This window comes from Haematobia irritans, chromosome 4 (genome assembly GCF_050003625.1).
Source record: "Haematobia irritans isolate KBUSLIRL chromosome 4, ASM5000362v1, whole genome shotgun sequence".
NCBI classification, from domain to species: domain Eukaryota; kingdom Metazoa; phylum Arthropoda; class Insecta; order Diptera; family Muscidae; genus Haematobia; species Haematobia irritans.
In genome coordinates this window covers 146,367,832-146,390,658 of record NC_134400.1, presented here as the reverse complement: position 1 = coordinate 146,390,658, position 22,827 = coordinate 146,367,832, and the positions used below count along the sequence as shown (strand labels likewise).

The window sequence follows — 22,827 nt, the reverse complement described above, 5'->3', positions numbered from 1 at the left end:
CTATTGTTGTCCAATTTTCGTAAATGTAAATCCATCCCATTAATAAATAGCAGATTTGAATTTTTTATTGCATTTTTTGGTGTTAGACTCGACTTTAAGTAGAAATTATTTTATGTATACGTTTTTAAAATAAAATGTTTAAAAACCTCTTCTATTTTTGAACGTTATTTTGGTTTGTGGTCAAGATACAAAAACTCCACAAATTTAAAGACTATTAATTTAAAGAATTTTTTAGAATTGACCCTAGCCTTCTTTCATGAAAAGATACCCATTTTTAAGTTGAATCACTTAACTATAAGGACAAAACGACTTTATCGGCTTTTGGACAAGGAAAACAGTTTATATAAGACAAATTCACAAATGCTATTATAACCAAAATTCGCGTTCGTATTTTAAGGACATGAAATCTTTGGCCTCACGACAATATTTTTTCAGTGTACAAAGCAATTCACATCTACTATTTTAATTTAGTAATATCATAATAACTTTCGAATATTAAAATAACATAAAAAGGATAAACGAGTCAAATGCTAATATTCCTAATAATTTACTGACAGTTTATATAAGGAATTTGCATGGTAATAGTAGATTTAAAGTTTACGATAACTTTTATGAATACGAGGCAAGAACTTTACAATAAGGTGTATTTGCTACAAAAATGCCCGAATAATGGCTTAAATAATTATTAATGTTTCAATTGAGATTTGAAACATGTGAAAAACCTTATTCTGGCAGCAAGGCTTAGATAAAAACGAAGTTTTATCCATATTTCAATAGGAACATGTCGAAAATAAAAAAAGCCAAAAATAGCTAAAAGGGTCATGAAAAAAAGCCAGAAAAAAAGCTAAAAGCTAAATGCATTTTTTTCCCGCTAAACGTCTTCAAAAAAAGCCAAATCTAGCGGGAAAAAAGCTAAATTGGCAACGCTGTAGTCGGCCCGCCCGACTTTAGACTTTCCTTACTTGTTTTATTTTATGAATTGTTTTCATATAATTTATGAATCCCTTGTTTGGAAAATTTATGTGAAGACTATAAAAAACAATAAATGTATTATTTTTGTGTGTGTATATGTACCCCTTAATGTTCTTACATATGTAAATGCGGGTTATCTCCAAATCCTATACCACTCATACCCCACAAACAATGTTTACTAATTCAGTAGAGGTGGTTTAGGGTATGATATAGTCGTCCCCGCCTGACTTTCTACTTTACTCACTTGTTTCTTTAATGTGGACGACCTCTATCCTTCTCACATAAATTAATACAAATCTCATAAATCATATAAATTTTTACTAATATAATGCATATCGCCGTGATACACATAGAAGAATAAAATAATACACCTTAAATGTTATATAAAAATTTCATATAATTTGTCCCACTGTTAAGACGATAAGACAAAAACAAATCCGTCCCTGTGTTGTTAATATGCTGCTCCAAAGGCAAGATCAAAGCAGTCACTCGATCAGTCGCATGTTGACCGTCTCAACGGACGGCCAACCAAATCAAACCTAACAAAGTTCGAACATGTCTTAAGAGAATAAATTAATTAACGACGAACCCTTAAAAAATAAGCGGCGGCATGGCGTGGATAAACGCATTGAGAATTGACAAAAAGGCCAGTGTCAGCGCCACACCACAATAGCTAGTAAGCCCAAAACCAATAATCATCATTAAAATATCATCGAACGGAACAAATACAACAAAAACAACAATAAAATTAAATAGTGAATTAATAATCATTAAAAATCGAACAGCAAGTTTTGTACTTACACAAAAAAAAAACAAAGAAAATTCTAAATCACATTTTAAAAACAAGACAAAGATTTGCGGCATGAGCGTGATATTCGGTGTTGTGCCTCGTCGGGAGTTAATCGCATTATGGAAGGGCTAGTGTGAATGGTAAAAGCGGTACATGATTAAGTTTTGTTTTCTTGGAAGATACAGTCACAAAAACCAACATGGTCGCTTACAAGATAAACATACAATCATATTTGAAGTTTCATCGGTTTCTTGTGCGGAATTTCGGAAGTTATTTTAGTGCGTGAGTGCATTTTTCTTGATATCGTTAGTGTATTTCTATACGCAATCACATTTTAAATCACATCTCAAAGTGCACTGAAAAAAATATTTACGCGGTATTAAAGATTGCGCAACCTAAATTTTAGGATGCGAAATTTACAAAATATTAAGGAGAAATTTCTTTAAAATAATGAAATTTTAATTAAAATGAAGTTTATAATCTTTGCTTCAAAAGGACAGGCCGCTAAAAAATTTCTTCATTTTAAAGAAGCCGCATCCTTGGCTCGGAATCAATACCAAAATCGTTAATGGAAGGTCAAAATCTTAGGATCCAAGTAAACTTTTTTGGAGTGTAGGACGGACATTAATGTGACATGGCAAATATGAACGAAAATTGAACGTATTTTATAAGATTTCAATAATGCGTTGTTAAAATAACAAGAATTTACCAAATTTTTTGAATTTTGAACTATCATTTACAAAATTTTTCCTCCTCATAAAATCAAAAATAAACAAAAGTTACAAATATCATTGGCGCCAAAGGCTATCCGGTGTCAAATTTTGTCTTTCCACTAATAATGTTGGTCTTGATACCCAGCCAATGCACTATGGGCGAAATCATGATTTTAGCGGCAAAAAATACTTCCCACCAAGTTAGCTTCACAAAATTTGGTGAGTTGATTTGTAGTTATAAAAAAATATATTTTAGAAAAAATGGGCGGGTCACGCCCCCCTTTTTAGAGTAATTGCTATAAATACCTCGAACTGACTAGGCCGCTGAAGCCGACAGAAGCCGCTGAGACGACAAAGAGAGTTGCCGGTAGTTTCAAGCGAAACCCTAACCTCTCTCTCCGAGATGCCGCAAATAAGCTGGGTGTATCGTCTACAACCGTGCATCGAGCCAAAAAACGAGCCGGACTATCGACTTACAAGAAGGTAGTGACTCCAAATCGCGATGATAAACTAAATACGACGGCCAAAGCGCGATCCCGGAGGCTGTACACGACGATGCTGACGAAGTTTGACTGCGTGGTAATGGACGACGAAACCTACGTCAAAGCCGACTACAAGCAGCTTCCGGGACAGGAGTTTTATACGGCAAAAGGAAGGGGAAAGGTAGCAGATATGTTCAAGCACATAACATTGTCAAAGTTCGCAAAGAAATATCTGGTTTGGCAAGCCATCTGTACCTGTGGCTTGAAAAGCAGCATTTTCATAGCTTCCGGGACTGTCAACCAAGAAATTTACGTGAAAGAGTGTTTGAATAAACGTCTGCTGCGTTTCCTGAAGAAACACGGTTGTTCCTTACTGTTTTGGCTGGATTTGGCATCTTGCCATTACGGTAAAAAGGCCATGGAGTGGTACGCCGCCAACAACGTTGAGGTGGTTCCCAAGGACAAGAACCCACCCAACATGCCAGAGCTCCGCCCAATTGAGAAATACTGGCCTATTGTCAAGCGGAACCTAAAGAAGACCAAAAAAACTGCTAAGGACGAGCAGCAGTTCAAGGCAAACTAGCTTTCTGCGGAGAAGAAGGTGGACAAGTTGGCTGTACAAAATCTGATGGCAGGTGTCAAGCGTGAGGCCCGGCAATTCGGATTTGGAAAAGCGAAAGCCTAACTGAATATTTTTCCTGAATTTTATACTAACTGAACTTGAAAAAGAAATTTAATTTAATGTTTTAAATAAACGATTTCACCGATTTACACGCGTTTTCCCATGACCAAATTTTGACCGTATCACCCTTTAGACCAAATAATATATCCCAACCCACACTTGACCACATATCTTGGCGAGATTTAACCAATATCCTTGTAAAATCGCCTCTGCTGAGTAGCAAAAATTGTAAATATTACTCTAATTGTCCTATATCTCGAATACATATGTATCGCCTGAAAAATCATAAATCTCTTTTGTACAATTGCATTAAAACTTCTCTCGCTTCATATTTTCCATATTTTTATATCCTCCATCATAGGATGGGGGTATATTAACTTTGTCATTCCGTTTGTAACACATCGAAATATTGCGATATATTCTGGGTCGTGGTGAAATTCTGAGTCGATCTAAGCATGTCCGTCCGTCCGTCCGTCTGTTGAAATCACGCTAACTTCCGAACGAAACAAGCTATCGACTTGAAACTTGGCACAATTAGTTGTTATAGATGTAGGTCGGATGGTATTGAAAATGGGCCATATCGGTCCACTATTACGTATAACCCCCATATAAAGGGACCCTCAGATTTTGCTTGTGAAGCCTCTAACAGAAGCATATTTCATCCGATCCGGCTGAAATTTGGTACATGATGTTGGTATATGGTCTCTAACAACTATGCAAAAATTGGTCCATATCGGTCCTTAATTATACATAGCCCCCATATAAACCGATCCCCAGATTTGGCTTGCGGAGCCTCAAAGAGAAGAAAATTTCATCCGATCCGGCTGAAATTTGGTACATGATGTTGGTATATGGTCTCTAACAACCATGCAAAAATTGGTCCATATCGGTCCTTAATTATATATAGCCCCCATATAAACCGATCCCCAGATTTGGCTTGTGGAGCCTCTAAGAGAAGCATATTTCATCCGATCCGGCCGAAATTTGGTACATGGTGTTGGTATATGGTCTCTAACAATCATGCAAAAATTGGTCCACATCGGTCCATAATTATATATAGCCCCCATATAAACCGATCTCCAGGTTTGGCTTGCGAAGCCTCAAAGAGAAGCAAATTTCATCCAATCCGGCTGAAATTTGGTACATGATGTTGGTATAGTGTCTCTAACAACCATGCAAAAATTGGTCCACATCGGTCCATAATTATATATAGCCCCCATATAAACCGATCCCTAGATTTGGCTTGCGAAGTCTCCAATCCGGTTGTAATTTGGAACATGGTGTTAGTATATGATTTTTAACAACCGTGCCAGAATTGGTCCATATCGTTCCATAACTATATATAGCCCCCATATAATCATGGTTACCACTAGAGCCAAAAATAATCTACCAAAATTTTATTTCTATAGAAAATTTTGTCAAAATTTTATTTCTATAGAAAGTTTTGTCAAAATTTTATTTCTAGAGAAAACTTTGTTAAAATTTTATTCGGTTCATAATAAAATTTTCATCATAGTCAAAATTTTATTTATTATAAAATTGTATTTCTATAGAAAATTTTGTTCAAATTTTCTTCGGTTCATAATCATGGTTGCCACTCGAGCCAAAAATAATCTACCAAGATTTTATTTCTATAGAAAATTTTGTCAAAAGTTTATTTCTATAGAAAATTTTGTTAAAATTTTATTTCTTTAGACATTTTTGTCAAAATTTTCTTTCTATAGAAAATTTTGTGAAAATTTTTATTTCTATAGAAAATTTTGTGAAAATTTTTTTCTATAGAAAATTTTGTTAAAATTTTATTTCTGTATAAAATTTTGTCAAAATGTTATGTCTACTTTGTCAAACTGAATTATATACGTATTGGATCGATCTTTTTTGATTTAATATATACCACGTATGGACTTACATACAATTTAGAAGATGGTGTTAGGAGGTTTTAAGATACCTTGCCATCGGCAAGCGTTACCGCAACTTAAGTAATTCGATTGTGGGTGGCAGTGTTTAGAAGAAGTTTCTACGCAATCCATGATGGAGGGTACATAAGCTTCGGCCTGGCTGAACTTACGGCCGTATATACTTGTTATAGTTGTAAGATTGACATCGTCTGTTCTCCGTTTGAAACCAAATATGTCTTGATTCACTTTCATGAAAGGATCGTTTTGAAACGTACACGCCGTTCACGATTTTTTCTATGGATATATACTTGTTTTTTACTAACATTGTGTTCCACCCTAGTGCATTAGCCGACTTAAATTTAGAGTCTATAGATTTTGTAGAAGCCTATCAAATTCTGTCCAGATCGAGTGATATTTAAATATATGCATTTGGGACAAACCTTTTTATATAGCCCCCAACACATTTGACGGATGTGCTATGGTATCGAAAATTAAGATCTACAAAGTAGTGCAGGGTATAATATAGTCGGCCCCGCCCGACTTTAGACTTTCCTTACTTGTTTTTTACTAACATTGTGTTCCACCCTAGTGCATTAGCCGACTCAAATTTTGAGTCTATAGATTTTTTAGAAGTCTATCAAATTCTGTCCCGATCGAGTGATATTTAAATGTATGTATTTGGGACAAACCTTTATATATAGCCCCCAACACATTTGACGGATGTGATATAGTATCGAAAATTTAGATCTTCAAAGTGGTGCAGGGTATAATATAGTCGGCCCGCCCTACAATAGACTTTCCTTACTTATTTTTGATAACTCTTTGAGGTCTGGCAGGGACCAACAATAACATTGAAATTGAATTGAATTTTACATCAAAATAAGGAATATGTAAAATATGTTTTTTTATTATATTATATATTAGAATATGATAAGAATGTAACTAAACTTATATGTATATTTATAATCTTCGCCTTTCTTTACTTACAGATATGCACTCTGAAGTCAGCCGAGCCACAAGAAATAAAAGCCGTCATTCATTAACCATAAACTAATTGACAATTCCAAACGAGTTAATGTTACAAATAATGACAAAGCATTCTAAATGCAACCATCACGCCGTAGTGTAAAGGTTCTGGCGTTTTTTCTATTGAAAAAGGGTTACAATTTTAAAGAAAATACCTAAAGCGTAAAGAAACTAGGCTACAGCTGTGTTGTTAATGGTGATACAAAATTCCTAATAACTGATCACCAACTTTCCCCTACCATCAGCTCTACGTGACTGCCAGTGCTGTTACCACAATCGTTCTTCCAATATGATGGACTCACGCATTGGCTTGGATTACATAGTGGAAAATCGTGATTATATTTCAAAACTTGGCACCGCCTTAGACACGACTAATGCTGTGGTGAAGAAGCAAGTCTTTGAATTACTATCAGCCTTATGTGCATATAATGCCGATGGTTATACGCGTGCCATAGAAACATTAGAATTTTATAAGGTAATTATCACTCAATCGATTTATCGACTTTTTCCAAATTTGGGGAAAAAAACAAACGATTTCTTAACATCAAGTTGAATTTTCTACTTTTGTTGGATCAATTTTTATGGAAATTTTCTTAACTATAACAAAGAAATTCATCTCTATTTTGTTTTTGTCGATAAAATATTTATTGTTTTTTATTTTTATTTACTTGGATATTTTTTCTCATATCTTTTGCAGAATCTCAAGAATGAACGTTATCGTTTTAAAATTGTTATCAACGAATTAGAAAAGGCCACAAAATCTGATTATCAAGTCGCGCTCTTGGCATTCATCAATTGTGTGATTATATCAGCGGCGTCATTACAAGATCGGATACGAATACGCAATGAATTCATAGGTAAGTCGAGACGAATAACATAATAAAACAAGCAATAATATCAGCAAAACAAAACGAAATTACTCAAGAAAATATCGCAATGAAGTATCGTTGAAATTATGACACCTTATCTAAAAATAGCCAGTTCTCATGAGGTGTATTGAAGTACATCCAACTCAAAGCGTAACCACATAATCAACTGAAGATTGATTGTGACCGAATACATTTTAATTAGTTTCCGATGTTGAACGATGTTTAATGTTCATTGAGATTTTAATGCTTATTTGTTATTCTTGTTGCTGTTGGAAACCATCTGAAGTGAAATATTTTATATTTGTCCCGCGGCGAGCTATTTTCCAAACATACAAAAAAAACAAACAATCAAAACAATATGAAATAAACGTTCAAATTCTAACCTACACTGAAAAAAAGCATGCCTGGTTCCAAAGATTTTGTCTTTACTTTAAAAAATTTGGTATTGATTCCGAGCCAAAGACGCGGAGAATACAAGTAAGGATAATTTTAAGACACAATTCTCTTTTAAATTTGGGTTTTGTGTACTTGCTTCCAGGAATCAAATTTTAATTTTTCGCTTTTTCAGCTTTTTTTCGTCGTATGCTATTAAAGTCCTTTAAAAACGAGTTAACGACAACTTAATTTTCCTAATTAAGACTCGACTTTCAATAGAAATTATGCTATGTTTCAAGTAAAAGACGTCTTTAAAATAAAGTGTTGAAAAACATGTCCTATATTTGAACCATTGTAGTCAAGATGCAAAAAGACAACAAATTTAAAGACAATTTCATTAAATTTAAAGAATTTTTCTGAATTATTAAAGTCAAATTGACCTTAGTCCAAACATTTTTTCTTTCATGTTATGATACCCATTTTTAAGTTAAATCACTTAATTATAAGGACAATACGACTTCATTGAAAAGTTTATCGACTTTTGGACAAGGAAAAAAACTTTGTACTAGAGAAATGCGTCTTCTATGCTAAGCAAAATTTGCATTCGTATTTTAAAGACATGAAATCTTCGACCTCACGGCAATATTTTTTTCAGTGTAGACAATAACCTTCAGTGCGGGTGAACAAAACAGACGTGATGTTTGTTTTCTTCACTCCAGATTGTGAGGTATGAAACCTCAACTAAATAGAGATCAGAGCATGAGTACATGATTTTTTAGATTACTATAAACTGCGCCACAGCCGGCTTTGTCTATTGTCTAAAAGATGATGTTGAAGCCGCAGGTGGTTATTAAAACCACAGTATGACAAAATGATAATAAACAAAACAACATTTGTTTTGCTATTTAATTTATGTCTATTTCTCCAATTGATACTGACCGCAGGCCAAAAACGTAACAGTTATGCACACTGGTTTTAATTTGTTAGGTAAACGAAAATCGAAAAACCCAACTTTGAGATCCCAGCAAAACAAATTTGGAAGTTCTTCTAACGGCACGACTTTGAAAGCACTTCCAAAAAATGTCCTCCCAAAGAAGTTCTTTTTTTAATTGCACAGGAATTTTATTTGAGTCAATATTTTTATAACTCGCACTTTTCATATTTTTAATGGGAAATTTAAAATTTTATTGTTTCAAATAGGTTAAAATCAGATTAATAATTAATAAAATAGTGCAAATTATTTAAATTTTGCCGAAAAAAATGTAATCCTTTCTAGAAAAATTGCGAATTTTTGAAAATATTTGATGTCGAAAGTTATAATGCATTAAAAATTATAAAAAATTTTAAAAATTATTTTTTTGTCAAAATATCAAAAAAATTCTTAATTCACATCCACACCTAAGAAGTGATGCACACACACCTAAGAAGTGATGCAAATTCAGTGCAACGCCTGTTGAAATGGTGGACATCCCTCCTATGACAAGCCCATGTTAAATTCATCGCTTCTGAGTCAATTTTGCACCACTTTCGGATCCAAAATGAACATTTTTATACCCTCCATCATAGGATGGGGGTATATTAACTTTGTCATTCCGTTTGTAACACATCGAAATATTGCTCTAAAACCCCATAAAGTATATATATTCTGGGTCGTGGTGAAATTCTGAGTCGATCTAAGCATGTCCGTCCGTCCGTCTGTTGAAATCACGCTAACTTCCGAACGAAACAAGCTATCGATTTGAAACTTGGCACAAGTAGTTGCTATCGATGTAGGTCGGATGGTATTGAAAATGGGCCATATCGGTCCACTTTTACGTATAGCCCCCATATAAAAAGACCCTCAGATTGGGCTTGTGGAGCTTCTAACAGAAGTATATTTCATCCGATCCGGCTGAAATTTGGTACATAGTGTTGGTATATGGTCTCTAACAACCATGCAAAAATTGGTCCACATCGGTCCATAATTATATATAGCCCCCATATAAACCGATCCCCAGATTTGGCTTGCGGAGCCTAAAAGAGAAGCAAATTTCACCCGATCCGGCTGAAATTTGGTACATGATGTTGTTATATGGTCTCTAACAACCGTGCAAAAATTGGTCCACATCGGTCCATAATTATATATAGCCCCCATATAAACCGATCCCCTGATTTGGCTTGTGGAGCCTCTAAGAGAAGCATATTTCATCCGATCCAGCTGAAATTTGGTACATGGTGTTGGTATATGGTCTCTAACAATCATGCAAAAATTGGTCCACATCGGTCTATAATTATATATAGCCCCCATATAAACCGTTCCCCAGATTTGGCTTGCGGAGCCTAAAAGAGAAGCAAATTTCATCCGATCCGGCTGAAATTTGGTACATGGTGTTGGTGTATGGTCTCTAACAATCATGCAAAAATTGGTCCACATCGGTCCATAATTATGTATAGCCCCCATATAAACCGATCCCCAGATTTGGCTTGCGGCGCCTCAACGAGAAGCAAATTTCATCCGATCCGGCTGAAATTTGATACATTATGTTGGTATATGGTCTCTAACAATCATGCAAAAATTGGTCCACATCGGTCTATAATTATATATAGACCCCATATAAACCGATCTCCAGATTTGGCTTGCAAAGCCTCAAAGAGAAGAAAATTGCATCCGATCCGGCTGAAATTTGGTACATGGTATTGGTATATGGTCTCTAACAACCGTGCAAAAATTGGTCCACATCGGTCCATAATTATATATAGCGCCCATATAAACCGATCCCCAGATTTGGGTTGCGGAGCCTCAAAGAGAACCAAATTTCATCCAATCCGCCTGAAATTTGGTACATGATATTGGTATATGGTCTCTAACAACCATGCAAAAATTGGTCAACATCGGTTCATAATTATATATAGCCCCCATATAAACCGATCCCCAGATTTGGCTTGCGAAGTCTCCAAGAGAAGCGAATTTCATCCAATCCGGTTGTAATTTGGAACATGGTGTTAGTATATGATTTTTAACAACCGTGCCAGAATTGGTCCATATCGGTCCATAATTATATATAGCCCCATATAAAACGTTCTCCAGATTTGACCTCCGGAGCCTCTTATAGGAGTAAAATACATCCAATCCGGTTCAAATTAGGAACGTGGTGTTAGTATATGTTCGCTAACAACCATACCAAAATTGGTCCAATTGCACAAAAATTGGTCCTATCTGTTCATAATCTACCAAAATTTTATTTCTATAGAAAATTTTGTCAAAATTTTATTTTTAGAGAAAATTTTGTTAAAATTTTATTCGGTTCACAATAAAATTTTCATCATTATCAAAATTTTATTTCTATAGAAAATTTTGTCAAAATTTTATTCCTGTAGAAAATTTTGTTCAAATTTTATTCGGTTCATAATCATGGTTGCCACTCGAGCCTAAAATAATCTACCAAGATTTTATTTCTATAGAAAATTTTGTCAAAAGTTTATTTCTATAGAGAATTTTTTTAAAATTTTATTTCTGTAGAAATTTTTGTCAAATTTTCTTTCTATAGAAAATTTTACCAAAATTTTTATTTCTATAGAAAATTTTGTGAAAATTTTATTTCTATAGAAAATTTTGTGAAAATTTTATTTCTATAGAAAATTTTGTTAAAATTTTATTTCTGTAGAAAATTTTGTCAAAATTTTATGTCTACTTTGTCAAACTGAATTTTATACGTATTGGATCGATCTTTTTTTGATTTAATATATACCACGTATGGACTTACATACAATTTAGGAGATGGTGTTAGGAGGTTTTAAGATACCTTGCCATCGGCAAGCGTTGCCGCAACTTAAGTAATTCGATTGTGGATGGCAGTGTTTAGAAGAAGTTTCTACGCAATCCATGATGTAGGGTACATAAGCTTCGGCCTGACCGAACTTACGGCCATATATACTTGTTACTACTGTTATGGCCACGCTTTTTTTTGCTGGTATAATATCGAGTACAATTTTTTCTAATCTAACCTGATAATATATAAGTTAGAGGTGTGCGTGTGACACGAAAATGTCGTGACACATGTCGTGACGCATGTTTATATGGGGGCTATATATAATTATGGTCCGATGTGGACCAGATTTTGCATGGTTGTTAGAGACCTATACCAACACCATGTACAAATTTCAGCAAGATCGGATGAAATTTGCTTCTCTTTGAGGCTTCGCAAGCCAAATCTGGGGATCGGTTTATATGGGGGCTATGTATAATTATGGACCGATGTGGACCAGTTTTTGCATGGTTGTTAAAGACCATATACCAACACCATGTACCAAATTTCAGCCGGATTGGATGAAATATGATACTGTTAGAGGCTTCGCAAGCCAAATCTGGGGGGTCCCTTTATATGGGGCTATACGTAAAAGTGGGCCGATATGGCCCATTTGCAATACCATCCGACCTACAGCAATAACACCCACTTGTGCCAAGTTTCAAGTCGATAGCTTGTTTCATTCGGAAGTTAGCGTGATTTCAACAGACGGACGGACGGACATGCTCAGATCGACTCAAAATTTCACCACGACCCAGAATATATATACTTTATGGGGTCTTAGAGCAATATTTCGATGTGTTACAAACGGAATGACAAAGTTAATATACCCCCCATCCTATGGTGGAGGGTATACAAATAATTGCTATTCGAATAATTTACCTTTATGATATTCCATGATTTCAATACTTCCGTTATTAAAGTTACAAGTTATTGAACGAAATTCTCAATTTTTCAAAAACATTTTCCAAATTTTGTCACTGTCTCATGTTACATTACTAGAGGAGTAGTTGTTGAGGTCTTATTAACAGAGAGGGTGTTTGACTTGGCGACGTTAACCTTGACCAACAACTTGAATGGCCGCAGTCTGCCAAATATCGTTCAGTGAACAAGGCGCGCATGTGTGCCGATGCTCAGATGGAACTCATGGCGTCGTAGCCGGTAATGTGTGCGATTTATCAGTTCACAAAAAAACAAAATCCAAAGCACGCGTTTGTCGATCAATAGAAACAAACACACAATAAAAGGCCTTAAATTACACTTTGCATATATTTTGGTTAAAACAAATAAATGTCAGTCATACGGCCAATATTGCTAGTCAATGAGCAAAGTAAACCAAAAAGGAAATGTCATTTGTCTTCCAATAGTTTTGCGGTTTCGTGGCATGCCTTACTCAGCTTCCGGCCTTAACCAAATAGAGAAAACTTTTGTGGTAAGCGTCTTTTTTGTCTATTTTCAAAAAGAAAAACACTTAAAAATTTCACCTGTTTTTGAAAAATTTTAAATGCTAATCATTTTGTTCCTTTTTGGGAAAGCAATTTGACGTTGACCAATTTATTGGACAATTAAATGTACCAAACTTGGTCATCGCTTTGTGGCAAATTAAAAATAAACTTATAAAGCATTTTCATTTATTATTGTTTTCGATTTGAAGAAATTTTTTATTATTATTTTTGGTTTTAATTAATTAAAATAGGCAAACGGTTTGGGATCTTGGGAAAGTCGTATTTCTTCCTCTATATTAACAAACAAAAAATACTGAAATAATAGACACCGAAATAGAAAATTGAAAGGAATTTAAACCCTAAATCGCAAATATGGGAAATGCTATTAAATAAAACAAATTCACTATACAGGGTGGCTGTTTTATAATGTAACAAATTAAAGCGCGTTTCTTTTTTATACCCTCCACCATAGGATGGGGGCTATACTAACTTTGTCCGTTTGTAACACATCGAAATATTGCTCTCAGACCCCATAATATATATTCTGGGTCGTGGTGAAATTCTGAGTCGATCGAAGCACGTCCGTCCGTCTGTTGAAATCACACTAACATCCGAACGAAACAAGCTATCGACTTGAAACTTGGCACAAGTAGTTGTTATTGATGTAGGTCGGATGGTATTGCAAATGGGCCATATCGGTCCACTTTTACGTATAGCCCCCATATAAACGGACCCCCAAATTTGGCTTGCGAGGAATCTAAGAGAAGCAAATTTCATCCGATCCGACTGAAATTTGGTACATGGTGTTAGTATATGATCTCTAACAACCATGCAAAAATTGGTTCACATCGGTCCATAATTATATATAGCCCCCATATAAATGGGTCTCCCGATTTGGCTTGCGGAGCCTCAAAGAGAAGAACATTTCATCCGATCCGGCTGAAATTTGGTACATGATGTTGGTATATGGTCTTAACAACAATCCAAAAATTTGTCCACATCGATACATAATTATATATAGCCCCCATATAAACCGTTCCCCAGATTTGAACTCCGGAGGACCAAAATTTATCCGATCCGGTTGAAATTTGGAACGTGGTGTTAGTATATGGCTGCTAACAAGCATGCCAAAATTGATCCATATCGGTCTGTAGTTACACGGATGAAAAAGACTGTTTTTCATATGTTTGGCTATAAACATTATATGTTTGGATCACAAATTTTTAAACACAATATTTTTGAGTGCAAGCATATAATGTTCATAAACTAGCATAACATGTTTGGGACATATATGTTAATATGTTAGAACATATTATGTTTGGGACATAAAATGTTGGTAAATATAATATGCTTGGATGCAAACATATATTAATTTAGAAATAGCCTATAAACATATATGTGTTTAGTAGCTTGGAGCGTTATTTAACAGGGAGCGATATTGAATTAAGTTGGTGGTTGTTGCTTGTTATTACAAAATTAACATTTTATTTTTCCTTGGGCAATTGATCAGCTACTTCTTTGATCCTTACAAACTGTGTGGTCCGCTGTTTGAATCCCCGTCCGGCAAAAGGTAAAATTAAAATAAAAAAAAATCATAAAATTGAATAATTTCTTCTACAATGTTTGTATTCCAGAAAAAGGTGCTAAGAACTAAAAAATCTCGTGGAAGTGAGAAAGATGTGGGGGAATATACAATTAGGCAGAAACAAAATTTTGAGCATTCAGGTCGAAAACCTATGTTGTTAGCACCTATATTACCTGTTTATTTTCGTAATTCATTATGATTGTAAATATAAAAATAAATAAATAAAATTTTGAGCACAATATTGTTTGGGAGAATTTTTTTTAAGCATATAATATTTTTGGGTGCAAAATGCTTCCAAACATATTATATGTTCACATAATAACATATTGTTTTTTGGAAGACAACATTATTGAATTTGGATGGAAAAATACAAAATGTTTGGAACTTAGACTACCCAAACATATATTGTTTAGACCAATATGCTTTCAAACATATTATATATTGGAAGAGATCAAACATATAAATGTTTGAACAATACCCAAAAATGTATATGCTTGAACCAAAATATGTTTGGGAGTATACGTTACAGAAGCGATTTTTTGTGAGGGTGTATATATAGCCGATCCCCAATCACACAAAAATTGGTCCATATTCATGGTTGCCACCAACATTTTATTTCTATAGAAAATTTTGTCAACATTTTATTACTATAGAAAATTTTGTCAAATTTTCATTTCTATAGAAAATGTTGTCAATATTTTATTTCTATAGAAAATTTTTGTCAAAATTTTATTTCTATAGAAAATTTTGGCAAAATTTTATTTCAATAGAAAATTTTGGCAAAATTTTATTTCTATAGTAAATGTTGTCAACATTTTATTTCTATAGAAATTTTTTTCCAAATTTTGTTTCTATAGAAAATTTTGTCCAAATTTTATTTCTATAGAAAATTTTGTCAAAATTTTGTGTTGATATAATATGTAATGGTGTTGATTTATAGTCTCTAACAACCATGCAAAAATTGGTCCATATCGGTCCATAATTATATATAGCCCCCATAAAACCGATCCCCAGATTTGACCTCCGGAGCCTCCGAAGGAGCAAAATGCATCCGATCCGGTTGAAATTTGGTACATTTCGCTAGTATATCTGTAGAAAATTTAGTCAAAATGTTATTTCTATAGAAAATTTATGAAGCATTTCATAGTTGAAGAGGAATATTTTGCAAAAACTTCCAAAACAGCAAGAATTCTATCAATCTACCAAACATAAAAAAATCTGCCATTTTTGGTAGACTCGTGTGCATAATTGTATATAGCCCCTATATAAAGCGTCCCCATATTTCAATTTTGGCTCTTTAATTACCGCACAAAAGTTCATATCGGTTCGTAATTATTTCTTCCCTATATATACCGGTCAAGAACTGAATATATACGTATTTAATCGACCTTTTGTCTACTATATATCCCGCATGGACTAAATTACAATTTAGAAGATGATGTTAAGAAGTTTTAAGATTCCTTGCCATCAGCCGCAACCCAAGTAATTCAATTGTGGATGACCGTCTTTAGTAGAAGTTTCTACGCAATCCATGGTGGAGGGTACATGAGTAAAATTTATTTCAATTTGCGTGCGTGGTAGTTCATTCTTCCTACATTCCCCAATATTTATTTGATTTTCCTGAAAATTGATATGAACTTGGGAGAGTATTTGTCATTAAAGCTATCTGAAATTCTATATATTTGCAAGTAACCCGCTACAATGAAGAGTTTCCAGAGATGTGTTCCGACCGAACTTAAGGTCGTATATACTTGTTGGATCTTTAAAGGCATTAGTCCAAGCTCATTTTCCTATATCAGTTTTCGCGATAAGTTCAGCTAAATCCAGCCTGGACTTTTCGGATCATTATTGGTGTTGTAACCTTTTTTTCGTTATATTGTTATTGTATATATAATTATACAATCTAGGAGTATTTTACCTTCATTAAAAACTGTGCTGAATTTGGTATATATCGGTGCATATTTTAATATGTAGACCGATCTCCTCCATTGGCTTTTTCTTAATACCATTCTTCAAAAATATATTGACATTGTTAAGAATGTGTTTGACGTTGGATTTTATTGAACTTTTTTTATTTAGGGGGGATACCTATTACCTAACAAAATTCTATACAGCCTAATGTCATGCCAAATATAGATATTTTTATTAGCCATTGTTTAATTTTAAATCAATCGATGTTCAATCTTGAAGGACGTCCATTTATTTTAGAATCACAGGTTGTTAAAGATGTGGACAATGTCTTGTGCAAGGTCTCAATGAGATGAGTTTATTCAACCTACTTGATTGCTTGCTGTTATGGCATCAATTCGTCTTGAACGACCCTCCCCACAATAATAAATTGAACAAATAAAAATTTAAGATTTTCAATCTTTTGTTTACACCCCCTCCAATTGGTGATGCTTCAATCGTACAAACCATTCAATGCTCGATTAAGCATAATTAAATGACTAGCTCCACTATTCCAATAGCCCTGAATTGTACTAATGTGTTACATGAAATTTAAATGGATCGCAAAAATGCATGTTTTTTTTTATATGTAAATACATAAAAAAATGCAGTCTTCTCAACAAATAGTGGCCTTATATCAAAATATTGGCAAACACCCAAAACCTTTATTTGAATCCAAAGGTGTGGAATTTTAAATATTGCTTATTCTTTGAAATCTTACAGATAATACATATCAATGTCCGGTACTTTTTCCTTACGAGCCCAGCAAAAAATTGAGCACTATTTCAGCAGGATTGTAAGGGGAGAGAGGCAGTACGAACTGCTTATAAAACAACCGAATCAGCGCTGATTTTAGAACAGCTTTTACATAGCGCTGATATAATTTCTCATTTCAATAGTAATATTGCTCAGAAGTGATATCCCAGCAAAAAATGGATCACTATTTCAGCAAGATTGCAAGGGAGAGAGACAGTACCAACGAATCAGCGCTGAGTTTTGTGGGCGATGTCCCGATTTATAGCAGCTTCTACAATATTGCTCAGAAGTGAGCAATAATGTTATTGGAACGAAGGAAAAGGGCACTACCTTTCATGAATTGGTTGCAATAACGTAAACGAATGATCATAAACTAGTTTGATTACTCGTTTACGTTATTGCCACCGATACATGCAGTGTGGATGCATTGCCTACTTTATTGTATACCAAAAAGTGCAACTAAACTTTTACTGCTGAAGTATGTTTAGGTGGGCAAAAGCTTCAAATTTCAACCATAATAGAATAGCTATCCCCTGAATAACGTCGCAATAATCTTAACCCTTTACAAGAACACCGATTTCCCCGAAGATATATATATATATATATATATATATATATATATATATATATATATATATATATATATATATATATATATATATATATATATATATATATATATATATATATATATATATATATATATATATATATATATATATATGTGTATATATATACAGTATATATTCAGTTTGTCAAGAAAGTGTTTTGACAATGGGATCAAAATTATGTTTTGTTCCAAAATTAAATATAATGAAAATTTAAAATAATATTTTATTATGTATTTTGCAAAGTATACATACGTACACAGAATTAAAAAATTTTATAAAATATTTAATATTTCAATTTTTTTTTTGGGTTTGAAATAGTTGGCAATGTCAAAAGACTTTCTTGACAGACTGTATATATATATAATATGAAACATGGTATAAAAAGAACACCTGCATAGCACATTTTTATACCCTTCACCACTACTGTGGTACAGGGTATAATATGTTTGTGCATTTGTATGTAACGCCAAGAAGGAGTAATCATAGACCAACCTTTTAGTATACGGATCGGCTTAGAATTAAATTCTGAGTCGATTTAGCGATGTCCGTCTGTCTGTCTGTTGATGTATTTTTGTGTGCAAAGTACAGCTCGCAGTTTTAGTCCGATTGTCCTAAAATTTGGTATAGGGTCCTGTTTCGGCTCAAAGACGATCCTTATTGATTTTGGAAAAAATCGGTTCAGATTTAGATATAGCTGCCATATGCATTTTTCACCGATCTGGTCATAATTGGCGTGTATATCAACCGATCATCCTCAAATTCCGTACATCCGAATATTTAATGGGTCTCGAAAATCTTTCAAAATATCAGCCAAATCGGTTTAGATTTAGCTGATATAGCTTTCGCCCGATTTACACTCATTTGCCCACATTTAGTTGAAATTTTGCATAGGGAGTAGAACTAGCATTGTAAATATGCGTGCCAAATTTGGTTGAAATCGGTTCAGATTTGGATATATCTCCCATATATAGCTTTCGCCCGATTTACACTCATATGACCACAGAGGCCAATTTTTAACTCCGATTTAGTTGAAATATTGCAAAGGGAGTAGAATTAGCATTGTAACTATGGATACCAAATTTGGTTGAAATCGGTTCAGATTTAGATATATCTCCCATATATAGCTTTCGCCCGATTTACACTCATATGACCACAGAGGCCAATTTTTAACTCCGATTTAGTTGAAATTTTGCACAAGGAGTAGAATTAGCATTGTAACTATGCGTGCCAAATTTGGTTGAAATCGGTTCAGATTTGGATGTATCTCCCATATATAGCTTTCGCCCGATTTACACTCATATGACCACAGAGGCCAATTTTTAACTCCGATTTAGTTGAAATTTTGCACAGAGAGTAGAATTAGCATTGTTGCTATGCGTACCAAATTTGGTTGAAATTGGTTCAGATTTAGATATAGCTCCCATATATATGTTTTTCTGATTTCGACAAAAATGGTCAAAATACCAACATTTTCCTTGTAAAATCGCCACAGCTTAGTCCAAAAGTTGTAAAAATTACTCTAATTTTCCTAATTTTATAATACATATATATCGAGCGATAAATCATAAATAAACTTTTGCGAAGTTTCCTTAAAATTGCTTCAGATTTAAATGTTTCACATATTTTTTTACTAATATTGTGTTCCACCCTAGTGCATTAGCCGACTTAAATTCTGAGTCTATAGATTTTGTAGAAGTCTATCAAATTCTGTCCAGATCGAGTGATATTTAAATGTATGTATTTGGGACAAACCTTTATATATAGCCCCCAACACATTTGACGGATGTGATATGGTATCGAAAATTTAGATCTACAAAGTGGTGCAGGGTATAATACTTTCCTTACTTGTTTTCTATAGTTTAGTGTTTTTCCACAAATAGTGGTTGTATCTTAAATGATACAGTGCGCATTAAACTAAGTTTTTATTTACAAATAAACAATTTGAATTTTCGGACAAAATTTGATTTTCAAATTTTGGATTCAGTTACACAGAAGTAATATAGATTTTTCGGAAAAATATAATTTTTCTACCCCCCACCATAGGATGGGGATGGGCATCGAAATATTGCTCTGAGAAATTTAGTACGTAGTGTTAGCATATGGTCTCCAATACCCTTGTCAAAATTGGTTCATATCGGACCATAATTTAATATACCCCCATGTTGACCTGGGAGCGTTGGACAAGATGTCTCACTGTACTCAGCTACTGTTAGTTAGTTCACAGTTGGCAGCTCCACAGAGATATTTCTCGTACGCACTACAAAGAATGAGCAGCCTCCCGTAAAGCCAGGCAGATGGGAACAGCCCACATCTCAATGCAAGTCCAAAGGGGGTCGCTGGGGACCTGGAGCAGCCTAGGAGGCAGAAATGGTATGGTCCTGAAGATTTGGTACGAATGCCACCCACGGGTTGTCTTAGAGAGGCGCTAAGTGTTTCAGGCAAAGCCACCGTGTCACAAGCACGTATTTTGAGTCCACAATTGTAAATAATTAACACCACAAAGTTTATTTTAATTAATTGTATTTCTTTAGTGTTCTTATTATTTACAAGAGTTCTTAATTAACGTGGTTTACAACGATTCGGCACAAAAATTTGAATAAGGTTTACAACAATTCGACATGCTTACTTCAATACACAATAACAAAACTACTCGGTCGAATCGTTGTATGGCAATGAATAGTCGTTGTCGCAACTGCATGTTTTATCTAGGCCTCTAGCAATACATCTAGATGGCGCCACCACCCCACATAAACCGACCCCCAGATTTGGTTTGCTGAAGCTCTTGAGGCGCAAATTTCATCCGATCTAGTTGAAATTGTTTACGTAGTGTTATGGTATCTAGTACCCATGCCAAAATTGGTCCATATCGGTCCATAAATATATATAGCCCCCATATAAACCGATCCCCAGATTTGCCTTGCAAAACTTCTTGGAGGCGCAAATTTCATCCGATCCGGTTGAAATTTAGTGCGTAGTGTTAGTATATGTCCTCTAACAGTCACGCTAAAAGTGGTTCATATCGGGCTTTGATAATATATACAGCATCCATACAAACCAATCCCAAATTTTGGCTTGCGGAACCTCTTAGAGGCGCTAGTTTCATCCGATCCGGTTGAAATTTAGTTAGTCTATGTCCTCTAACAGCCATCCAAAAATTGGTCCATATCGGTCCATAATTATATATAGAGCCCCCATATAAATCGACCCCCAGATTTGAGCTCCAGAGGTTCCTAGAGATACAATTTTCACTCGATCCTGTTTGAAATTTGTTACGTGATGTAAATATATGGCTTCTAATCACCATGCAAAAATAGGATCATATCGGTCCATAATTACATAGAGCATCCATATAAACCGATCCCGCGATTTTACGTCTTGAGCCTCCTGCATAAGCAAATTTCATCTGATTCTGCTAAAATTTGGTACTAATAACGCAAACAATGATCCATATTTCACTACTAGCTCTCTACACGCTCACAAAAAATCGCTTCTGTAACATATACTCCCAAACATATTTTGCTTCAAGCATATATATTTTTGGGTATTGCCCAAACATTTATATGTTTGATCTCTTCCAATATATAATATGTTTGAAAGCATATTGGTCTAAACAATATATGTTTGGGTAGTCTAAGTTCCAAACATTTTGTATTTTTGCATCCAAATTCAATAATGTTGTCTTCCAAAAAACAATATGTTATTATGTGACCATATAATATGTTTGGAAGCATTTTGCACCCAAAAATATTATATGCTTAAAAAAATTCTCCCAAACAATATTGTGCTCAAAATTTTATTTATTTATTTATATATTTACAATCATAATGAATTATGAAAATAAACAGGTAATATAGGTGCTAACAACATAGGTTTTCGACCTGAATGCTCAAAATTTTGTTTCTGCCCAATTGTATATTCCCCAACATCTTTCTCACTTCGACGAGATTTTTTAGTTCTTAGCACCTTTTTCTGTAATACAAACATTGTAGAAGAAATTATTCAATTGTATGATTTTTTTATTTTAATTTTACCTTTTGCCGGACGGGGATTCGAACAGCGGACCACACAGTTTGTAAGGATCAAAGAAGTAGCTGATCAATTGCCCAAGGAAAAATAAAATGTTAATTTTGTAATAACAAGCAACAACCACCAACTTAATTCAATATCGCTCCCTGTTTAATAGCGCTCCAAGCTACTAAACACATATATGTTTAAAGGCTATTTCTAAATTAATATATGTTTGCATCCAAGCATATTATATTTACAAACATTTTATGTCCCAAACATAATATGTTCTAACATATTAACATATATGTCCCAAACATGTTATGCTAGTTTATGAACATTATATGCTTGCACTCAAAAATATTGTGTTTAAAAATTTGTGTTCCAAACATATAATGTTTATAGCCAAACATATGAAAAACAGTCTTTTTCATCCGTGTAGTTACCGCGGAAAAAGTGGTTCAAATTGGTTAGTAGAATATTTCCGCCTCTAATTATAGCGGTCGAGAACTGAACTGGACTAAATTACAATTTAAAAGACAATATTAAGAAATTTTAATTCGATTGTGGATGACAGTCTTTAGTAGAAATTTCTACGCAAACCAAGGCGTCTGTTTGTATCTTAAAAGATACAGTGCGCATTTAAGGCTTAAGTTCTCTTTTGTAAATAATTTATTCTGATAATTGGTTGATAGTTTTGCTGCAAGTAGAGGATGCTGATGAGGAATGTGGTAATTCCGAAACAGCTGTACATCCAACCATATTGCAGTATATAGGGCTTTGCCCAAATAAATTTGACAAGCATACTTTTCCTCTGTTGGTTAAGCTACACTTGTAGTTTCGTCAATGCATGGCTTTAAGCTGAGATCAAAGACAATAATAACGA

General features: G+C 34.1%; 1 protein-coding gene across 2 annotated transcripts in view; it reads left to right on the top strand.

The window, feature by feature from the left end:
- form3 (FH2 domain-containing protein formin 3) overlaps nucleotides 1–22,827 on the top strand; it is a 335,435-nt gene that overhangs the window by 209,230 nt on the left and 103,378 nt on the right. For both annotated transcript variants that reach the window (XM_075307556.1, XM_075307555.1), the window contains 2 exons: nucleotides 6,527–7,038; nucleotides 7,261–7,420. In XM_075307556.1, the coding sequence (XP_075163671.1) occupies nucleotides 6,853–7,038; nucleotides 7,261–7,420 (346 nt within the window). In that variant the 5' untranslated portion in view covers nucleotides 6,527–6,852. The remainder of the gene's footprint in view (nucleotides 1–6,526; nucleotides 7,039–7,260; nucleotides 7,421–22,827) is intronic.